Consider the following 18,623-nt stretch of genomic DNA (forward strand, 5'->3'; position numbering starts at 1 on the left):
TTAAAGCCCCTTGTTACAGGATTACAGGACAGAAGGTGCACTTAAAGGGGAAAAAAAAAAATCTTTCCTGTGTAGCTGGTAAGCTGTTTACTTGTTCGTTCGGGTCAGATGTTAATAACATTCTGGGAACAGAGTGCACTGCAGTGTAATTGCCATCAGAGTCTCTGAAGTCGCTCTCACCTTTCTGGCCTCTTCTTTACCCACTAATCTTGGACAGGTTAGCAAGCAGCTCTCTGAAGAATACGAGAAGATTGTCAACCCTGAAAAGGCAGCAGAGGACACAAAGCCTGTGAAGATTAAGGAGGAACCTGTGAGTGATATTACTTTCCCCATAAGTGAGGAGCTGGAAGGAGATCTGGCTTCTGGTGACCAGTCTTTGCCTGTTGGAGTCCTTGGAGCTCAAAGTGAGCGCTTCTCGGCCAACTTGGAAGTAGAAGCTTCCCCACAGACTTCAGGTAGGGATTTCTTGCTGCTCCTGGAAACAGTCCATCAGCAATTCCTTGTGATCTTGTTTCCTATGGGTAGTTTTAGATTCACATTCAGAGATTCACATTCAGAGAAAGGTTGAAGGTCATGTTCCTTAAGTAGTTTGGGCACCAAATGAGTTCTGGAAACACAAATGATACTTGCTGCTGTTCTCCATGTTCAGAAGTCACCCTGGTAGTGACAGTCATTGTGTTATGAAAGCTTATCAGTGACTTATGTGAAATAGGCTCATGGGAGTCCCTCCCAGCATCTCTACCCCAAAGCCTGCCATAGTTAGCTGAGGCCATGGAAAGTGAAATGGTGTGTGACATAGTGGGGTTATGGAGACTGCACTCTTCCCCAAAGTGCAATTCCTTGATGTTGGCATTGAAGCATACTGGTGCTGCTGTGCTTTTTGCATATCTGTATACAAGTTTCATTCTGTTCTCTGTTTAGTAAAGCTAAGCTTCCTGGGAAATGAAGAAGACATTCATCTTCCAAAGAAAGGCAGTTTTAATTTTGTATAGAACCTTCTGAACTCTGGAAATCCCTGCAATAATAACTGTTTCACTTAAAAATCTGCTTAAAAAACAATTAAGCCTGTCCTATTAACCCTAAACTAAATAGCATATATAGTGAAGGTAGAGTATACCTCTGAGTCCATTAGTTTTTTTACATTGTGCTGAGCTTTAAAAAAGCACAAATCTATCTGATGTTTTTCTGAAAGCTCCTGCTGTTTTCCATAGCACCTCTGATATGTGAATTGTTTGCATTTTTGTGGGAGAGGGAACAGCAGACTCCTCTGGCCCATCCGGGATTGTGAGTGATTCATCTGGAAAGTTTTGTATTAGCATTTACCACTTGAGACCCAGAGGTTAGCATGCTAGCTGTATATTAAATGCCTCTTGCCTCTCTGATACCGAATTGATGTTTTCTAATTAAGAATACAAGTGCTCTGTTCCTTCCTGAAAATCCCTCTTCACTTCATAAGAGCCTTTGTAAATCTCATCACTGTAAGAAGTCCCAGTCTAGGGCTGGGCAGGCTGGAGAGTGTAATACCATAAGGAGCGAGAAAAAGCTGCTGCAATTAGGACCCCACCCTCTCAAAAATACAGGTGTGAGGCCCAGAGGTAGGGCAGTAAGGCTTCAGTGTCGGAGGGCAAAGCTCTCGTTACAGCCTTCCCTGTCCTTTTTGCGTTTCTGCTTATGCCTGATGTTGCAGTTGTGGGCTAGTTGCTTAATTTCACTGCAGTTGGAGAATGGGTGCAAAATTGGGAACCTCATTCCTCCACCTCTCAGGATAACATGGAGATTAGCTTATTTGTAAAGTACTTTGAAGTTAAAGCGCTTTGAAGATGAAACATCCTGTGTTGATAAGTTTAAGTACTTTCAGTCATTAGTGACACTCTTGGTGACAGGTGACAGAGCTGAATGGAGAAAGAGCAATTGATGGTGGAAAGACACAGTTTAGTTCAGTGAGCATCTCTGATTATTGTCTAGACTGGAGCTGTAACTGTGGAACTGATAGCATTTTAATGATGTGTCCATTGTTGTTGAGAGGGATGCATTTACTTATGATTAACATAAAAAGGACTTTTCATTAAGGCAACTGAGCTAATGTGGGCTGTGTTGCCACAGAGGTCTCATAAACCCTGCTTTGGGTTAGCTGCTCTGGAAAAGATTCCTGACTTCTTCGTAAGGAGAGTTGTCAGTACAGATGTGCTGGGAGATTTGTTCTCTCTGTAATTGCTACTAATAAGGGACTATTGTTACTAGTGTATTGATAATAGGGAATAATAGTGCATTTGGCTCAGTACAAGAGGTTAGGTTGTGCTTTCAAAATGTAGCCATGTTCCTTGAGACACAAGGTTTGGAAGACTCATTAAAACTGGTTTCCTGTTTTGCTTGGCAGGTTTGGGTGATTTGTTGTTTTTTCTTTTTAATTTTTAATTATTTTATTTTATTTTCCATATGAATTTAATGCCACACAAGAGGGACCAGATTTAAATGTGAGAAGATTTCATGGTTTGGTTTTGGGCTGTTTATGCCCATCTCAGCAAGGAGCCCAATTAGTGTATTTTTAATAGGATTTTAAAACAGTAAATAAAGAGAAATAATGCAATCTGTAATTACTACTCTTGGGGAGAAAACGTTTGCTGTTATCAAGCAATATGGTTTCGTAATCTTGTACAGAAAGTCCTCAATCTGCTCAGACTGCACACTAGTCCGAAAGAGTTTTTTATAAAAAAAGGGGGATGGGGGAGAGCTATTTCCCATCAGGGTGTCTGTGAGGTTGAGCCAAGAGGATTTCTTTCTTTTGTGCTTAAGTGTGGGATGAGACCTGTGGGCGTTAAATACGAGGAGGCAGGCAGGTGGCTGACTGCAGCTCTGATGTCCCTGCATTTCAGTGCTGAAAGTGGTGTTTGAGACTGTTCATCCAAATACTCCTCTGCCCTCTCACTTCACCTGCCCTGCAGAAGTCCAGTATGTCTGACAGTTGCAAGGACCTCATAATGACTTCTGGACTGCCTCAAAGCACTGCTTATGCAGGGTCTAGTCCATGTGCTGTTAGTATACTCACTGCTGCTTAGGTGCTCCTGGAGAGTCATATGAAGTTGCTTCTCATGGATAAAATCACATGGAGGCTTGCAGTGAAAGGACAGCATGTTTTTTAGAGTGGCAGTTGCTGGGCTGTTAAAACAAAAAAACCAATAAGTTGTTTTTTTTTTTTTTTTAATTAATCACAGTGCTTGTTGCATTTTGTTTCCCACCCAACCTAGGTCACCTGTGGCTTTGCTTTTGCTCCATCTTTATCAGTGCTGCTGTCCCTTGTATCTGCATGCTGTTTATGATTTATCTTTTTACTTAGTTATTACTATGTGCTTTTTCTTTCTCTAGGGGCTGAGGTGAATGCTTCCCCACTCTGGAACTTGGCACAGGTGAAAATGGAGCCACAGGAAAATGAGGAGGGTAATGTACATGGCCATGGGGTCCTAGGCAGTGATGTCTTTGAGGAACCGATGTCAGGCATGAGTGAGGCTGGGATGCCACAAAGCCCCAATGGCTCTGAGAGCAGCTACGGTTCTCATTCTGCTGACAGTCTGATGGGATCCTCACCTGTCTTCAACCAACGCTGCAAGAAAAAGATGAAGAAGATGTGAAGAGGAACAGCCTTTTTATTTAGTCCCGAGGATATTTAATAGACTGGAGATGAACTAGGAGAGTACTGTGATGGCTATGATCCTAACACAGGGCTGGCCCTGGTGTATGAGGGACCTGCATAAAGTTACTGTGAGAGGTTTGATGTGCAGTGCACTTCAGCTCTCCTCTTTGCTGGCTTCTGTACTCCATCCTGACTCATGAGACTGAAGATCACCCATTACATCTGATGGTGGCATGGCTTGCTTTGGCAGAATTATCAGGAACATACCAGTGAAAAGTAGTTGTGAGGAGGTTTGCTAAGTCACAGAACCATTGAATAGTTTGGTTTGAAGGTACCTCATGATGTTTCTGCTCCAGCCCCCTGCTCAGAACACAGCCATTTAGAGCAGGTTGCTAAGGGCTTTGTCCATTTGAGTTTTGAGTACCTACAGGGATAGTGATGCCAAACTTCGTTGAGCAACATTTTCCTACATTTGACAACCCTCATAGTAAGGAAAAATACGTTCTTGCATCTAGTTGGAATTTCCCATGTTCCAGTTTGTCTTCATTGTCTCTTGTTCTGTCACTGTTCATCTCTGAGAAGAGTTTGGCTTCTCCAACCTGGGTATTAAGTGACTATATACAGTGAGATCTCTCTTTAGCCTTTTCTCCTTTTAAGTGTGAAGAAACCATGTTCCCTGAGCCCTTCTTGCTTGTCCTGTGCCCCAACTCCTTAACCAGTTCTGTGGCCTTCCACTGAAATTGCTGCAGTGCCCTTGTAAAGGGGAGCACAAAAGTGAATGCAGCCCACCAGGTACAGTCTCATAAGCGCTGAATAAAGAGGAATAATAATTTCCCTCAATGTACTTGTTTCCCTCATGCTTGCTGACTGTTGGGAGTAGCAAGAGAGTCTTAAGGTAGGGTATTTTAAGTTGGAGAGCAATCGCTGATGATTATGATGACCTAGCAAAGATGCTGTAGCGTGATCTCACAGTGCCAGCTCACTCAGTGCCTTCAGATTAATCCTGTCGGTTCCAACTGGCTTAAGTTCTTGCCAACTCAGTCTTCCTTGCCATAGGTGATGCTTTATTCCCACATACTACCTGAAGGCTTGGGGACCTGACAGGCCTTAAGGCAGAACTTATCAATAAAAAGAGGCAAAAAAGGTGTTGTGTACATCAGCCTCAAAGTACAAAGAACATCCTTTGTCACCATATTTCCTGCATTGCTGAACAGTTAACCCATATTTTCTTATATTTTCTTTTGCTTCCAATGTACTTGTAGAAGCCTTTCTTCACATCACTTACCAGTTGCAACTCCAGCTGAGCTTTTGCTTTCCTAATTCTTCCTGCATACTTAGGCTGTGTCTCTATATCCCTGCTGGCCAGCCCATTCTCACTTCCACTTCTGTGTACCTTTTTGTTTGTGTTTGAGCTCGGTAAGGAGTTCCCTGGTTGTCTTTGCTGGCCTTCTGTTATGCCTGCTTTAATTTCTGTTTGTCAGATAGGACTGTTTTTCTACTTTCAGAAAGCTGCCTTTGAAGATAAGGTAGCACACTTGGGTTCCTTTGGGCAGCCAGGGCAGTCCCTCATGAAATCCTGCCAAGGCATTCCTTGAATAAACCAAAATTTGTTGACCTGAAGGTAGGACTCTGTCTTGGAAACATTTCTCAGGATTTTAGATGCCACAATTCCGTGTCTTCTGCAGCCAAGACGTTCACATTCTCCACTAATTCTTCCTTGTTAGAAACAAGTCAAGCAGAGCTTATTCTCTTATTGATTTCATGATCACGTAGTCAGGGAAGTTGATGCATTTTTTTTGGAGAGGAGGAAGCAGCTTTTAGTATTGGTGTGAGCCAGTACTTGCAATGCAAACTTTTCCTTTGCTGTCATTGGATTGAGTGCAGCAACTTCAGACTGGGTGAGGCTTCATAGTCAAAGTTGTTATCTTGACAACTTAGTCTGAAACAGAATCTATTTTGCTGCTTGCTTTTATGGCTCAGCTGACTGATGGCATTTTTTTTGTTCTGCACAATCCTCAGTTGATCAGCTCAGTCTTTAACTTGATTCAGTGTGTCTCTCTCTCAAAAAAGCTAGAATGAACGTGAATCAAGAATGAACAGCCACTTAAACTGGCTTTATACCTGTAACCCCTTGGGGTGTTTGAGGGAAATTTACCAAACCTCCCATTTATCCTTACAATTGCAGGTTTATCTTTTGAAAGAATGAGCTTCAGGCGTAGTATTTTTGTTTCTGTATAACATGCCTGGCCTTAATTCTTTTTTCCTAACTGTATTTCTCTTCCACTTTATAGAAGTGGAAGCCAAACATAAAATTCCTCAATGTCTAATAAGAATGTGTGACCACAGGCTTTTATGGACAATGGAGTTAAAATTGTCCATCACAGTTTTAAAGTTTTTCTCCTAGGAGGTAAATTCTCACTCCTTTAAGCCTAGTCAGTAGTAGAAGAGCATACCAGGAAGTCTTTATTTTGATTCCCCCTGAGTCACCATTAGGCAAGCTGCTATGTCGCTGTTTTCTCAGCTGTAAAAAAAGAATAGTAATATTTGCCTTTCAGAAGTATGTTTGAGATTTAGTTACTATGCAAAAAAAGGCACAGTGATCATTCAGAGAGTTTTGAGAGAGTCTTGGGCTTTTATTCCATCTTGGTAGGACTGTTGCTGGCTGAAGGATGTTTAGATGGTCACTGAAATGTTACAGTCCTATATGATACAGATTTTAAGCAAAACTGCTGATCACAAAGAAGTACAACACAACTCTGCCGTTCAGCTGCCCAGGTATTCCAGGTGGTATCTTCACAGCTTTAGATGTCTGCATCTAAATTTTTTCCTCTGGGCTCCATTTGCAGCTGAAAAGAAATATTCATTCTGACTGAAATAGTCACTGTTCTTTTGGCCTTGAAACAGAAATATAGAGTGGGTCAAATGAACGGCATTTTTAGAAATGTGTGTTTTTCCTTTGTGTGCTCAAAAAGTGAGTTCAGCTTTACTACCTCAGCTGAAGACATCCACACCGTCAACATCTGACCTAAGTGATGTGGCTTTAGCCCTTCCTGTGTGGGAATCAGAGGAGGCTTCCTCCTGCTATGCCCGTGCTTTTCTTTTCTGCACATTTAGCAGAGTTTGCCATTCAAATGGTTGTCCTGGGCTAAGAGCAGGCTGCCCGTCTCAGCTAAACCAGTAGACCCAGTGTTCTCCAAAACACACACAGAATGTAGAATGTACTAGGCTGGGGCCTCGAGGCTCACCTTGATTTGGCCCTTGTGTCTGATACTGTGTGAGAACACCTGTATTTGGGCTTTTCTCTGTAGATGCTTTGCAAACAGGTGTATTAAAGTATTCTTGAGGCCAGGGTGCTTATGCAAAGTCTGTTGCACTATTTTCAGGAGCTGGATGACAGAGTGACTGCTGCCAGCATCGCTTACTCATTTGCAAGATTTCAAGTGGGCTAAAAATGAAAATCTAGTGTTCTCCAGGGCTTTGGTTAAACCTCCTAAGTGTTAATCTTAAGTGCTTTCTCTGTATGTGCAGATGTTCTTTCTTACTTTTGTGATTTTTCATTTCATATCCCTTTTCCACACCCGTTTCACTCTATAACACACACTGCAACAAGCCAAGCCTGAGTGCTTCGAGAGTATTTAAATACAGTGGAAATTCACCCTCCTTTGATTCGGCTGTGTCATTGCAGTGTAAGGAAGAAGTGTCATTGATTCTCTTTGGGATGCGTGTTTATGCAGAGGTGAGAAATCCATCGGCATCGCTCACATACTTAAAAAATGAAGGCAGAGTAATAGCTGTACCTCCTGTTCCCACACTACGCTAAGGGTTGCTGCTGATATTTGTGTGCTTGAAGTTTCCTCTTATGCATGTGGAATCTTCACCTTCTGGGTGAGCCCTTCCCCTCTGAACATTAATGGTTTTTAGATTTACAGTAGTGTTCATCATGCATGAAATAGTGAAATTCAAAATCTAGCTCACCAAGTCAGATACAGACAATATGCTCTTTTGATGAATCAAATAAGATTTTGCTAGGTGTTAATGCAGCCTAGGGCAACTAGTGAGGTGTTCATTGACCGTGTAATCCCCACATTTTAAGCCACTGTGAGAATATGCAGTGGGTTGGAATGAAGCTCTGCTCTTGCAGTTGTTTTTTGCTGATCGCTGGTAAAGCACTCTGCTGACCCACCTGCTTCAGCAGTCGGCAGTTTTGATAGTTCTTTCATCTTTTCTCCCTTCCCTTTCCAAAGGTGGGTGGATGAAAAATTGGAATATTGAGTATTGGCCACGTCCATATCCAGTAGCATTGATGTCTTTTAGTGATTTAGTTTGCCATGATTGAAATTGGTGGGAACTTTGATATCAATTTGGAGACCAAGATCTGTGAATTACTTGGCTTTTGAAGTGTTTTGCATAGGAATCATACAGAATTGTAGTTGAGAGAGCACTGTGCATCATATTCCTTTTTCCCTCTAGCAATACCTTTCTATTCCTTTTGAAGAGTTTTGCCTGTTATCCAAAAAAGTTGTCTGTATAAATGGCAGCGTAACAACTGTAGTATACAGCTCTATGTCAGACTCTGCTACCTAGTGATTTAATTCTGAGGCCATCCATGCTAATTTCAATATTCATAATGATGTGCAGAAAAAGAGATGTTTGCTGCATAGAAATTTACAATTTAAAAAGAAAACAGGAAAATAAGATTAGGTAGGGGAGGTGAGGCCAATCTGATTATGTGCTCAGTTCTGAGACTAATGCAGGTGTTATGTGTGAAGGATGTTTTACTTAAAATGTTTTTGTACATGCATGTGAACGAAATATGTAACTTTGCTTGTGTTTATATGGAACGAAATTGCTTCATAATATTTCAGGGTTGGTTTTTTTCCTTGCTCTCCTGGAGAGAGTTTCTTTGTAATTTCTAATAAAATAAAATAAATAAAACTACTCAGAAATAAAAATCCTGAAATTGTTGTGTGGATTTTTTGGTTTGTTTTGAAGAATGGTGCTGTGAATGCAAAGGCTGCTCTTGGGGTTCTGTCTACCCTGACGTGGGATCTGAGTAGACCTTTTGCAGGCCTAAATAAAGGGCTGAGATGATATATCAGTGTTAATGTCACAACCAGGAAGACAAGAGATATTATTCCAGGAAGTGGCCAGAGAAAATGCAAGTCTTATTTTTCACAGGTGCCGGTGTTAGTGAGCCCCTGAAGTGATATTAGAACCACAGTGCGAGCATTGGTATTCATCTAACATAAGCAAGTGCTGTTTCTGGAGCAACTGCTTATATATACTTCTACTCCTTATATTAACAGACTGCCTAGGAGCCCTGCTCCAAGCCGTGTGCTTTGCTCTTTTATGTGCTGGTGTACTTATTTTACATTCTGCTCTTTTTTTCTGGGGGACTGCGTTAGACTGCAGTGAATGAAGCACAGCGTATTTTCCCCTCTGCTCTGTCCGTCATGGCAGGGCTGAGGAAGGAATGTCTGGTGCCTGATAGCCCTGCTAAGCAATTGCAAATAGCACGCCATGAATTAGGATATTGGCTTGTGCTGCTTGCCAGGAGAGAGGGAATAATAAACATTGTGTTTCCCATCACCCTTGTACCTGAGAGCATTCCTCCCGCCGCACGGCTGCTGCCCTCCCAAGCCTATACTGCTGAATTCATTTCCCGATCCGCGGGTGCGTCTTGGGCTGTGCTTTCCACTTGGGACAGAGGCCAGCAATCACCCCTTCCCATTGCATCCCACCGGGTTAAAGCCTGATCCCGCTTGCATCCCACTTCTGCCTCCCTCTGCTCTTAACAACCTCGGTTGTCCGCGCTGCGGCAGCCCCGGTGCTGCGGCAGCCGGGTGCCTTGTTGGCAGATGATCTGGGGGAGGGGGCCGACCCCCCGGTTCCTGGGCTCGCCGTGCCCAGGCTCTCGCCCCCTGCCCGGTGCGGGTGCGGCTGGGGCCGCGTGGTGGTGCTGGACACACGCCGCTGCCGGGGCTGCCGGCCGGGGGGGATGCTGCAGCCCGGGGAGGGCCGCTTGCGGCTGCAGCGACAGCCTTACCTCCCCCCCGCCCCCCCAAAAAAAAACCCAAAAAAAACAACCAACCCCCAAAACTCCAAACCATGTCATTTTCGCTGCGTCTTTTATGTCGGAGATTAGAATCGCCTCTTTGTTGCTATGGAAACGCTGCGTGAGAGAAGTCGACCTCATTATGAGTTGTGAAGAAACGTCCTTTGGGGTGGGCTCGGCACCCGGCACCCTTGTAGTGGGGAGAATGGGGCTGTGGGGTCTGTGGCAGGGTGGGATCTCCCCTTTTGCAGTGATGCTCAGTGGTTTGCAGAGCTCGTGGGTCTTTCTCTCCAGGCTCAGCAGGCTAGAAACAGCCCTTGCTCCCGAAGCTTCTTTCCCTTTGGGAATCAGCTCAGGAGTCGTGCCTGCACCTGGACAGCACGTGCTCTCGATTCAGGGTGTGTCAGGTGTCCTCGCAATAGGCAGTGGAACCTGACAGTGAGCTGGATAACAGGCTTGGGTGTTGTAAGGGTTCTTTTTTGTTTCTGGTGCCTGTCAGGGCCCTGGCACCCACCCTGTGTGCTTTTCCCTCAAGTCTGGGCTGCCACCTCTGAGCCCAAACTTCTAGGTTTGCCTCACTCTCAGCTTTGTGCCCATCCAAACACGCTGCTGCCTCTGCTCATCCTGTGCTGCTCCTGGCTCTTCATGCAGGTTTTCCCCATCTCTCCCATGACCAACATCACTCATTCTCCTCTCGAGCTCCTGACATCATTTCTGTGCCCTCACCACCCAACTTCTTGTGGCACGTTGTTGCTGTCTGCTTTGAGCTGCAAAGCAGATTTAGGAAGCAACCTATTTTTCTCAGAGGAAAAAAAAAATCTGATAAGGTTAAATGTCTTAGTTTAGCCAAAGTTTTCCTCTTTTTTTTTGGTGGAGGAAAGGAATTGCTGTAAATATAATAGTTGAAAATGCTGATTGCTCTTCCCAGTTGTCCCATCTTGTTTCTGCTGGACAAACTGCCCAGGATGGAAGGTGTGCTGAATTCCAGCTCTGGCATAAAACTCCTGCATCCCTGATACCTTCAGGCTCAAGAATGGGGACAGGCAGGACTTGTACAACAGGAGAAGATGAGGCAGGGGATCACTGCAGCATCCTGGGCTGAGCATGGCACACGCTCTGGGGTCTGTGTTGCCCTGCTTTGCCAAAGCTGGCATTTGTTAAAAAGTAATCCCGTGAAAGACTTCGTGAACTACTGTTCCTTTCCTTTTCTGTTTATCAGTTTCAGAGTATTGTGAGAAAGGCTGAGAAAATGATAGTATTTGCCAATAGTAATACAAAAAAACCAAGAAAATCCGACTTTTTTTTCCCTTTTTTTTTTTTTTTCCCTTTTCATTACTTTTTTTAAGCATGAAGCAGCCACAATGTTGGTTTCGATGTTCCTGATTTTGCTGTAGGAAATTTAATGTGCTTGGTGAACATGACACGTCTGCTGCTGCAGCAGCTCCTTTGAAGACAGTGATGCTGAATGTTCAGCAAAACCATTCTTTTTCATCTGCAATGCCCAATAGTGAATAAACTTAATATAACCAGACCAGTTTGACACTCTCCATCTTCCCCCATTGTCAGTCTCTTGACTCTTGTAATACCATAATTTTACTATTATTTGAGTCAATACAAAGTCTTCTGTTGTACTGCAGTCCTGGATTTCCCTAGTTAAGAAAGGAAACAAGGAAGCCAGTTGCTGGTAACTCTGAATGCCTGAAGAAAATGACATGAAACAATTCTAATCTAAAAAGCTGTAGTATATAAAACCCTTCTAAGAATTCTTCATACCCTCTAAAGAAACAAAACCACACCTCCATTTCCCAGCTTCTTTGATGGTCACATTTAAAGCAAAGTAGTTGGATTTATATTGTGATCTCTGAATTAAATTTTTCTGATATGGCTGAGATGTCACAGCCCTATTAACTACAGATGCTCTATAACAGAGTCTTTAAACAGGCAGGTAGGATAAAATATGATTCATTGTCTACTGAATGGATTTTTCTCCGTGAAACATTGAGCAAACCAGTTACATCTCAGTATATCCAAATCTTTCACAATGACTTCAAAGAAACCAGAGAAATAAAAAGAATAAAGAGATACGGTCCTTCATGTATTCAGCTTCTCTAGCTCAAAGCTCAGAGACTTTCCTGCACTCATTTCCAGCTTTTAAAAAAATTAGCATTTCACAACAGATTGGGGGAGCTCTACAGTTCTCAGCTGTGATTTCTGTTGTTCTTCTCTCTGTGTCTAGCCATTCTGTTTGTATGCTCAGTTCTGATAAATTGTGCTCTTCTTGGGTTGGGTACAAAGTGTACTTCCATAATGAATGAATATAATTCTCCTTGTTTATTAAGGACTTCTTAGGGGATACCCTAAAAGATACCTATCTTATAAGGTGTTTAATCAGGCAGAATCACCTCTTGAAAATGTACTAACTAATGGCCTGGTCCTACTGAGTACTCCTGAAGCAAGTGTGAATTAAAGATATCTGGTCTTGCAATTGTGGACTAGAAAGGAGATTGTTGGCCAGGCACAGACCCTTATGCATAGACTCTGATTTATTCTATTTCATAAATTCTTCATGAGTCTGGCATCTTCTGGAGTCTTAAGCAGGTCCAGAACCTACAGTCTCAGACTTCAGAGCTGTTTTTTGGGAATTTCTAGGGTGTTTTAATGAGGCATACAGGTAATTTTGCAGAGTCATGCTGCAAGTAGATGTGTACCTGTGAGGGCCAGTGTGGAACTGCAAAAGAACTGATTTTTCTTTTTGGAATCGCAGATAGAAGAGACAGTCTGTGCAGAAAATCTGTGAGCAGCCCCACAAGGAGAGAAAACGAGCTCTTGGAGCATCTACTGGAAATTCATACAGGGGTGAAGGATTTAAAAGTGAAAGGAAAGGCAGAGAGAAAGATGAGACAAATTATTCTAGAAACTGCAAAAGTTAAAAGTTGCAAGTCTTTATTCCTTCCTTTTCCCCTACTCAGAATCCTTCTGCATCTGTAAGGTATCAGTGATTCAAATTGACATAGGATAAGCTGAAGAGATGGAGAGGGCAATCTGTGTAGGCATGTATTTGGGAATTACTGAAGTATTTAATATTTGTATATTCATTTATTTGTGCAGAGTGGCTATGAAGTTGCCATCATATCATTTACAGTCCCCAAAGGATTATGAATGGTTCCAATGTTACTTCTATCAGTGTCTTGTGGATGTGTGACCAGAAGAGTTTCGGGTGCTTGAGATAACCATGTAATGCTCCTGGTCTTTCCTGTAGCAATTCAGATAAGCACATCTGTGATTTTAAGTGTATGAAGAACAGGGTGTGGATGTGCTTTGCGTTATGGGTATACCTCAATGCTTGGCAGGATAAGGGCAGTACAGCAGAGTAATGAGCAAAATTAAAAAATAGAAAAGAAAGCTCATCATTCTAAATTTAGGTCAGGATCTGCAGTTCATCTCTCTGGACATCCAATACCTCTAGCTAACTGGCATGACTGGGCTGCTCCAGGAATGATATTTTATTCCACTGGTCTGACAACACCTGTCATTTTCTTATACACAAGTGTCCATATCACTAAATCACCTCTGCCATCGTTAGTGCTAATTGGCTCCCTTGCTGTATCCTCAGAGGAGCATGGTAAGTCTGAATGGAAACTGAAGGCCCATCTCCCCACAGAATGGCACTGCAACAATCTGTGAATATATAACAACCTCTGCTTTCACTTTTATGCTCCATGGTCTCTCCTACAGAGAAGTTTCAAAAACCAGGGCTATCACTCTCAACATTTTCTGTCAAGATTGAATTTTCCCACACAGAAGTTAAAGCATGCTGGCCACTGGTAAATGTTTGTTTTCCATCATATTTGTCTGCCAGCGGAGGCCTGTGTGTGCAGTTCAGTGAACTGGGCAGGCTCCAGCCCCTGGTAAACAAGAAAGACAAAACAGGGACATGAGCAGAGAGGGAATGCAGATGGGTGTTGGCACGAGGTCAGGTGCTTTACAAAATACCACCCTTCATTTAAGGTGCATCATGCTTTCTGATGTGTCATATCCTATGATGGATTAGACAAAGCTAGCAATTTTTTGGGCAGACTGAACAAAGCTCATGCAAGAGTAGGTCTTTTTACAAAAATTTCTCTTTCAGAACCCTTCTGAGAAATCCCTAATTGTCCCAGAACTTCTGTTTTTACATGCAGATGTTCAGCATGTAATCCTGAACAGATCTCAATATTTGAGCAGTAATTCTTGGAGGACTAAGTGAAAATACGTTCTTTGTCCTGCAAAGAAAGTTTTCTATCCTTTTCCAAAAGGAGTGATGAGCTTCTCCCATCAATAAGGACAAGGGAGAGGGAGAAAGGGAGAGGGAGAGCCGACATCTGTAGTTCCTGCATCTGAATTGGGTTCTGTTTTTTATTTTATATAACAAAAAAGCCTTGAAATCTTCTTTTGAGAAAGAAGAAATGGAGCAAGCTGTGGAGAATAGAAGAATCATGATTTCATGTCAAGGAAAATGAGGGAGGAAAAACAGAGTCCTGCCAACAGAATACAGTGTTGTTTGTCCTCTCTCACTTCCACTGCCATCCCACCTACTATGATGGAGTCCCTAAGGGAAACAGAAGTAACCAGAAGGTACAGAAGTAATTTCATATGTTTTCAAAGTGTATTCTCAGTCGAAGTTATTTACATTCTCTCTTTGTCTTCTCAGTCGTAGGCCCTGAGGGTCTTCCTGTCCTTTTTCTTTCAATGAGTGTGGTTGAATTGCGGCATCCTTTCTGCTCCCCTCCATCTTCAAGGTCTCTACTTGGTTTCCCAGTGAGATGTACACAGATTTGCTGTTTGGCGAAATGCAGCATTGCTATTCCATACTCCACTCTAAATCTTATGTGTCAGTCTCCTTCCAGCTTTGCAGGTTTTGTTTGCTTAAATGAGCGGATTGCAACCAAAAAAATCTGGATTGGCAGCTCTGAAGACTTTAATCCTCTTTTCATCCACGGAGCAAAAATAATGCAGCAGCAATGTGACTGGGATGGCTGCTATGCTGGCTAACACCAAGGACTGAATTAGGGAATATTCAGGACTTAAAACCATGACCCCTTTTATAACTGAGCTGAGGTAGGAGGCCCGTATGAGACCTGTAAGCTCTAGGGACTGGAAATGCAGAGAGAGAGGTAGGACACAGACCGGTTTTTCAGTTACATGTGTTTGCTCTGGAAATGAAGTCTTTCCAAGTGTCTGGGCATTACTTGCAATTCCTGTGCAAGTCACTACCTAAGCGATGACAGTATCTTACTGGTCATAACATAAACTGTGATTCAGTCCTTATTCCAAGGAAAAGTAATCCTCAGGTCAAGTTAGTCTTAGATTCTCTGCAGAGGTGCTACTGGCAAATTCACTGGGCTTATGCTACAGTAAAGATTCTACAGTAAAGATTCTGTTATCAGGTTGATGGTACTCCTGGCTGTTCCAGATTTCAAGCCTCTGGCCATCTCCAGGTCTTGGATGTACTGTGTAGTCCTCCTTCCCCTGTGCCCCAGCTGGAATCCCCTGTGCGGCAATGGACCCATCCTGCAACAGGCTTACCTCATAGTTTCTTAGAAATATAGAAGAATATAGTGGGAAACATGCTGCTGTGTAAACTTTGGCAGGGCTCAGCCTCAGCATATCAAATCTGGTCTGGGTAGAAGATTCTACTTTGGGGAGCTCTGGCACATAAGTTTCACAGGCACAGCTGAAACCTAAATGATATCTAAATGCTCTAAAGGAGCATTTTGAGAATAAATAACAATTAGTACATTAATTAATAAGGCTGCTTTTTTTTTTTTTTCTTTTTCTGGAGTCTGATGTCATTCAATCAGGCCTTAAGAAAGGTATCTGAAACAATTACTTGTAGGAAACTACAGATAGGTATGCAGATTCCTGCTTTGTCCATCTCTTTCTGAAGGGGAGAAAATATGCAGCTGGGGAACCTTGTGGGAGCTGCCACAAAGCAGGGATCAGACCTTTTGTTTCTGTTCTGCCTGGGTCATTTATTCACTCTGTGACTTTAAGCAAATGCCTTAGGAGTCCTGAGCCACAGTAATAAAATAGGGGTAAAGATCCATCCAGCCCACAATAAATTACTTGAGAGACTGGGGGACCTTCAGTAGCCTGGTTGATCTTACAGTCTTCTGAGCAGTTCAGGACCATCCCACAAGATCAACAGCTCAAGGAATCACAAAGCTTGTGCCCAGCCAGTGGCCAAGGGTTCTGGTGGTCCTAAAAGCAGCACTGGGCACTGGGCTCTTCTTTAGCTGGTAGGAAGAAAAAGATGCCAGTGACGCACATCTCAGCCCAGACATGTGTGAGTTGTCATGCTTATCATTACCATTGTTCATTTGCTGCAAAGCAGGTGTTAGCTCAGAAAAAAAAACATAAAAGCTGCATTCTGGATTGTTTGTTCCTCGTTAAAATGATCTGGGCCCCTGTGGGCATGTGTTGTCTTAATATTCTGGTGCTGAGAAGTGCCGCACTTTCATAATGAAAGCTGTTGCAGAAAAGCAATTCCAGCCTCAGATAAAAGGAGAAGATTACACTTGCCACTCGAGTTATGGTATTAGAACAACTGATTTTATTTGTTTTCATTTCATTTTCTCTGTCAGCTGCTGCTGAACCTCTGTGCGACGTTCTTCAGAGATGTTAATTGTATTTTGTGTGTCTGGATCCCCCTAAGAAATGACAAACATTTTCAGTCACAAATTGGATGTCTCTTTTCATTTAAACATCAACAAGGAAAGCTAATTTAAGAATGGTGGAGCCGTTGTTCCAGCAAGGGCCCTAATGTGTGATAGAAGCTGACAGATAGATTTAGGGACATAAAGCAACAAACTCTGTGTTCAGAATATAGAATCTATAACACACTCATTTAATTTTTCCCTCAACTGGTTCATGAGTGAGAGAAAAGAGCCATATCTATGCAGCAGGGCACAGTAATAATGTAACTTCATTCAGTTTTCAGGGATACAGTCACATAATTTATGTCGAGTGTTGAAGTGGACACAGCAAACTTTGGACAAAGATCATGGGGACATGTATAGACACTTTGCCTGAAGAAAGATCGGAATGTTTTTTCTAAGTCTGGAATTAAAAGGAGGAACAGATAAACAATATGAAAGAAATAAGGAGAACACTGAGAACACAGATCTGTGCAAAGTGGGATGTAGGGAATATATTACTGGTACTCCAAACAGCTGAGCTGCTGAATGGAAAGGGAAGATGACCAGGACAGACCCTGTGTTTCTGACTAGGATGCCTAGGGAAATTCACCCAGTGTGACTGAAGTCATGCTACAGTTGTACCTGAGTACAGTACAGTCACTTAGATGTGGGAACTAAGCCCAAACTTGAGTCTGATAGCAACACAAATAGGTATTTTAAGAACAACTGCCCTCCCCATGTTGAATTCTAGGACTTCACAGTGGCTGAGCAGGGATGAAGTGGAAGTGCTCAGCAGGTGTTAATTATTCTCTCAATCACCCTGAAGAAAAAAGACACTTGCACAGCACACATCCCTCTTTCAGACATCTCTCCCTTCCTTCTGATTCTACATGGCTATGTGGAAAAAGAGTATGTGGACACTGGGGAGGCAATGGAATATCTTCCCTTCCTTTACAAGTCAGTGTCTAACATAGGTTTCAGAGCTGGAGTTCTCTTCCTATGAGTTCAGGGTATGTTGCTCATGGTTCTCAGTTGTTCCAAGCTAGTTTGAGCGTGCTCCAAGCAGAGGGAGCTTTGCAGGATTTAGGCAGCAGAGATTTTCTGACAAGGTTTGTGCTCTCCTGTGAAATGTGCAACAATCCTTGACCAGAGTCAGTCACTGTGTTCATCAGTAAATGCTTGAAGGTGACTCCAAATACATGTTCTAGTCACATTTCTCTTCTCTTGGTGCTCAAGAGAAAAGAAGCCATCCTGTAGTTACTAGAGCAGGACTGTCAGCTGCTGTGGATTCTGTCAGACCATGGCCTCACCTTATCCATTGTGGAATGGGCTTTCTAATTGTTAGGTTGGACAAAGAATGTTTCCAGCTTCCTATTCCTTTGTCTTTCCCTGTGGGTCCAAAGACTTGTAAAACAAGAAGTTCAAATGAATTGAAAGCAACTTTGGTTCCTCTTTTTGATTTGTGCCAAGCACAGCATAGACCCTTGTGGAGAACAATCCCCTGTTAACATGGAAATTATTGCCCTAGTGGGCAGCCAGGAGGCTGAGGGGACAGGGACTGCCACACTGTAAAGTCTTTCTGTAGCAGCTGCCTGTTCAGCCCAACACATGAAAGAGTTGCTGGGAGCTCCCCTATTTGTTTTCTAATGCCACTGGGCAATAGGCAGAGCTGCAAGAAAGCTAATTCCAAAGGGAGATGGCTCTGCCTGCCCGCATCCCTCAGGGCATAGCTCCTCAGGCACTGAAAGCACACAGCAACTCCCAGCACATCCCAGGGACTGTAAGCAAGGTGCTGGAAATTTTACCTGTGTAAAGTAGCATCTTCTTCCACAAGTGGTCCTACTGCAATCAGTGAAGTAGGTTCCTACCTGAGTGAGGAAGTCAGACAACAGCTGGTCCTCAAGAGCTGTGAGTTTAAAGCAAGCTGATTTCCATAAAAATGGAAATGAGTCAGAGAGGGGAGAACCATATTTGAGCGCAAATGCAAGCAATTAGCTCAAAGCCATTACTGTAATGGCTAGAAAGACTTTTTTTTTATTATCATTACTGAAATGCATTAGCAATATCTTTTTTAAAAATGTAAATATACACAATACAATCCCATCTATCCACCGGAGCATGAAGTAACCCATTTTAGTGGTATGTGCAGAGGAGTCTGTAGAGGATCTTAACCACAAACAGAACAGTACTGAGGAATATGAATGAAGGCAATACCAGGGAGCACTTGAGAAAGGCAGCTGTGATTAGTGCCAACAGAAATAAT

The 18,623-nt window shown here is 42.9% G+C and overlaps 1 protein-coding gene across 1 annotated transcript in view; it reads left to right on the forward strand.

The window, feature by feature from the left end:
* The window catches only part of SUPT7L (SPT7 like, STAGA complex gamma subunit), an 18,566-nt gene extending 9,978 nt beyond the window's left edge, over nt 1–8,588 (forward strand). Inside the window, exons 4-5 of the mRNA XM_027887071.1 lie at nt 218–455; nt 3,364–8,588. Of these exons, the coding sequence (XP_027742872.1) occupies nt 218–455; nt 3,364–3,626 (501 nt within the window). The 3' untranslated portion in view covers nt 3,627–8,588. The remainder of the gene's footprint in view (nt 1–217; nt 456–3,363) is intronic.
* The last annotated feature ends 10,035 nt before the right edge of the window (nt 8,589–18,623 follow it).

This window comes from Empidonax traillii, unplaced genomic scaffold (genome assembly GCF_003031625.1).
Source record: "Empidonax traillii isolate 1590-97213 ecotype Southwest subspecies unplaced genomic scaffold, ASM303162v1 scaffold202:size1011777, whole genome shotgun sequence".
Lineage (NCBI taxonomy): Eukaryota > Metazoa > Chordata > Aves > Passeriformes > Tyrannidae > Empidonax > Empidonax traillii.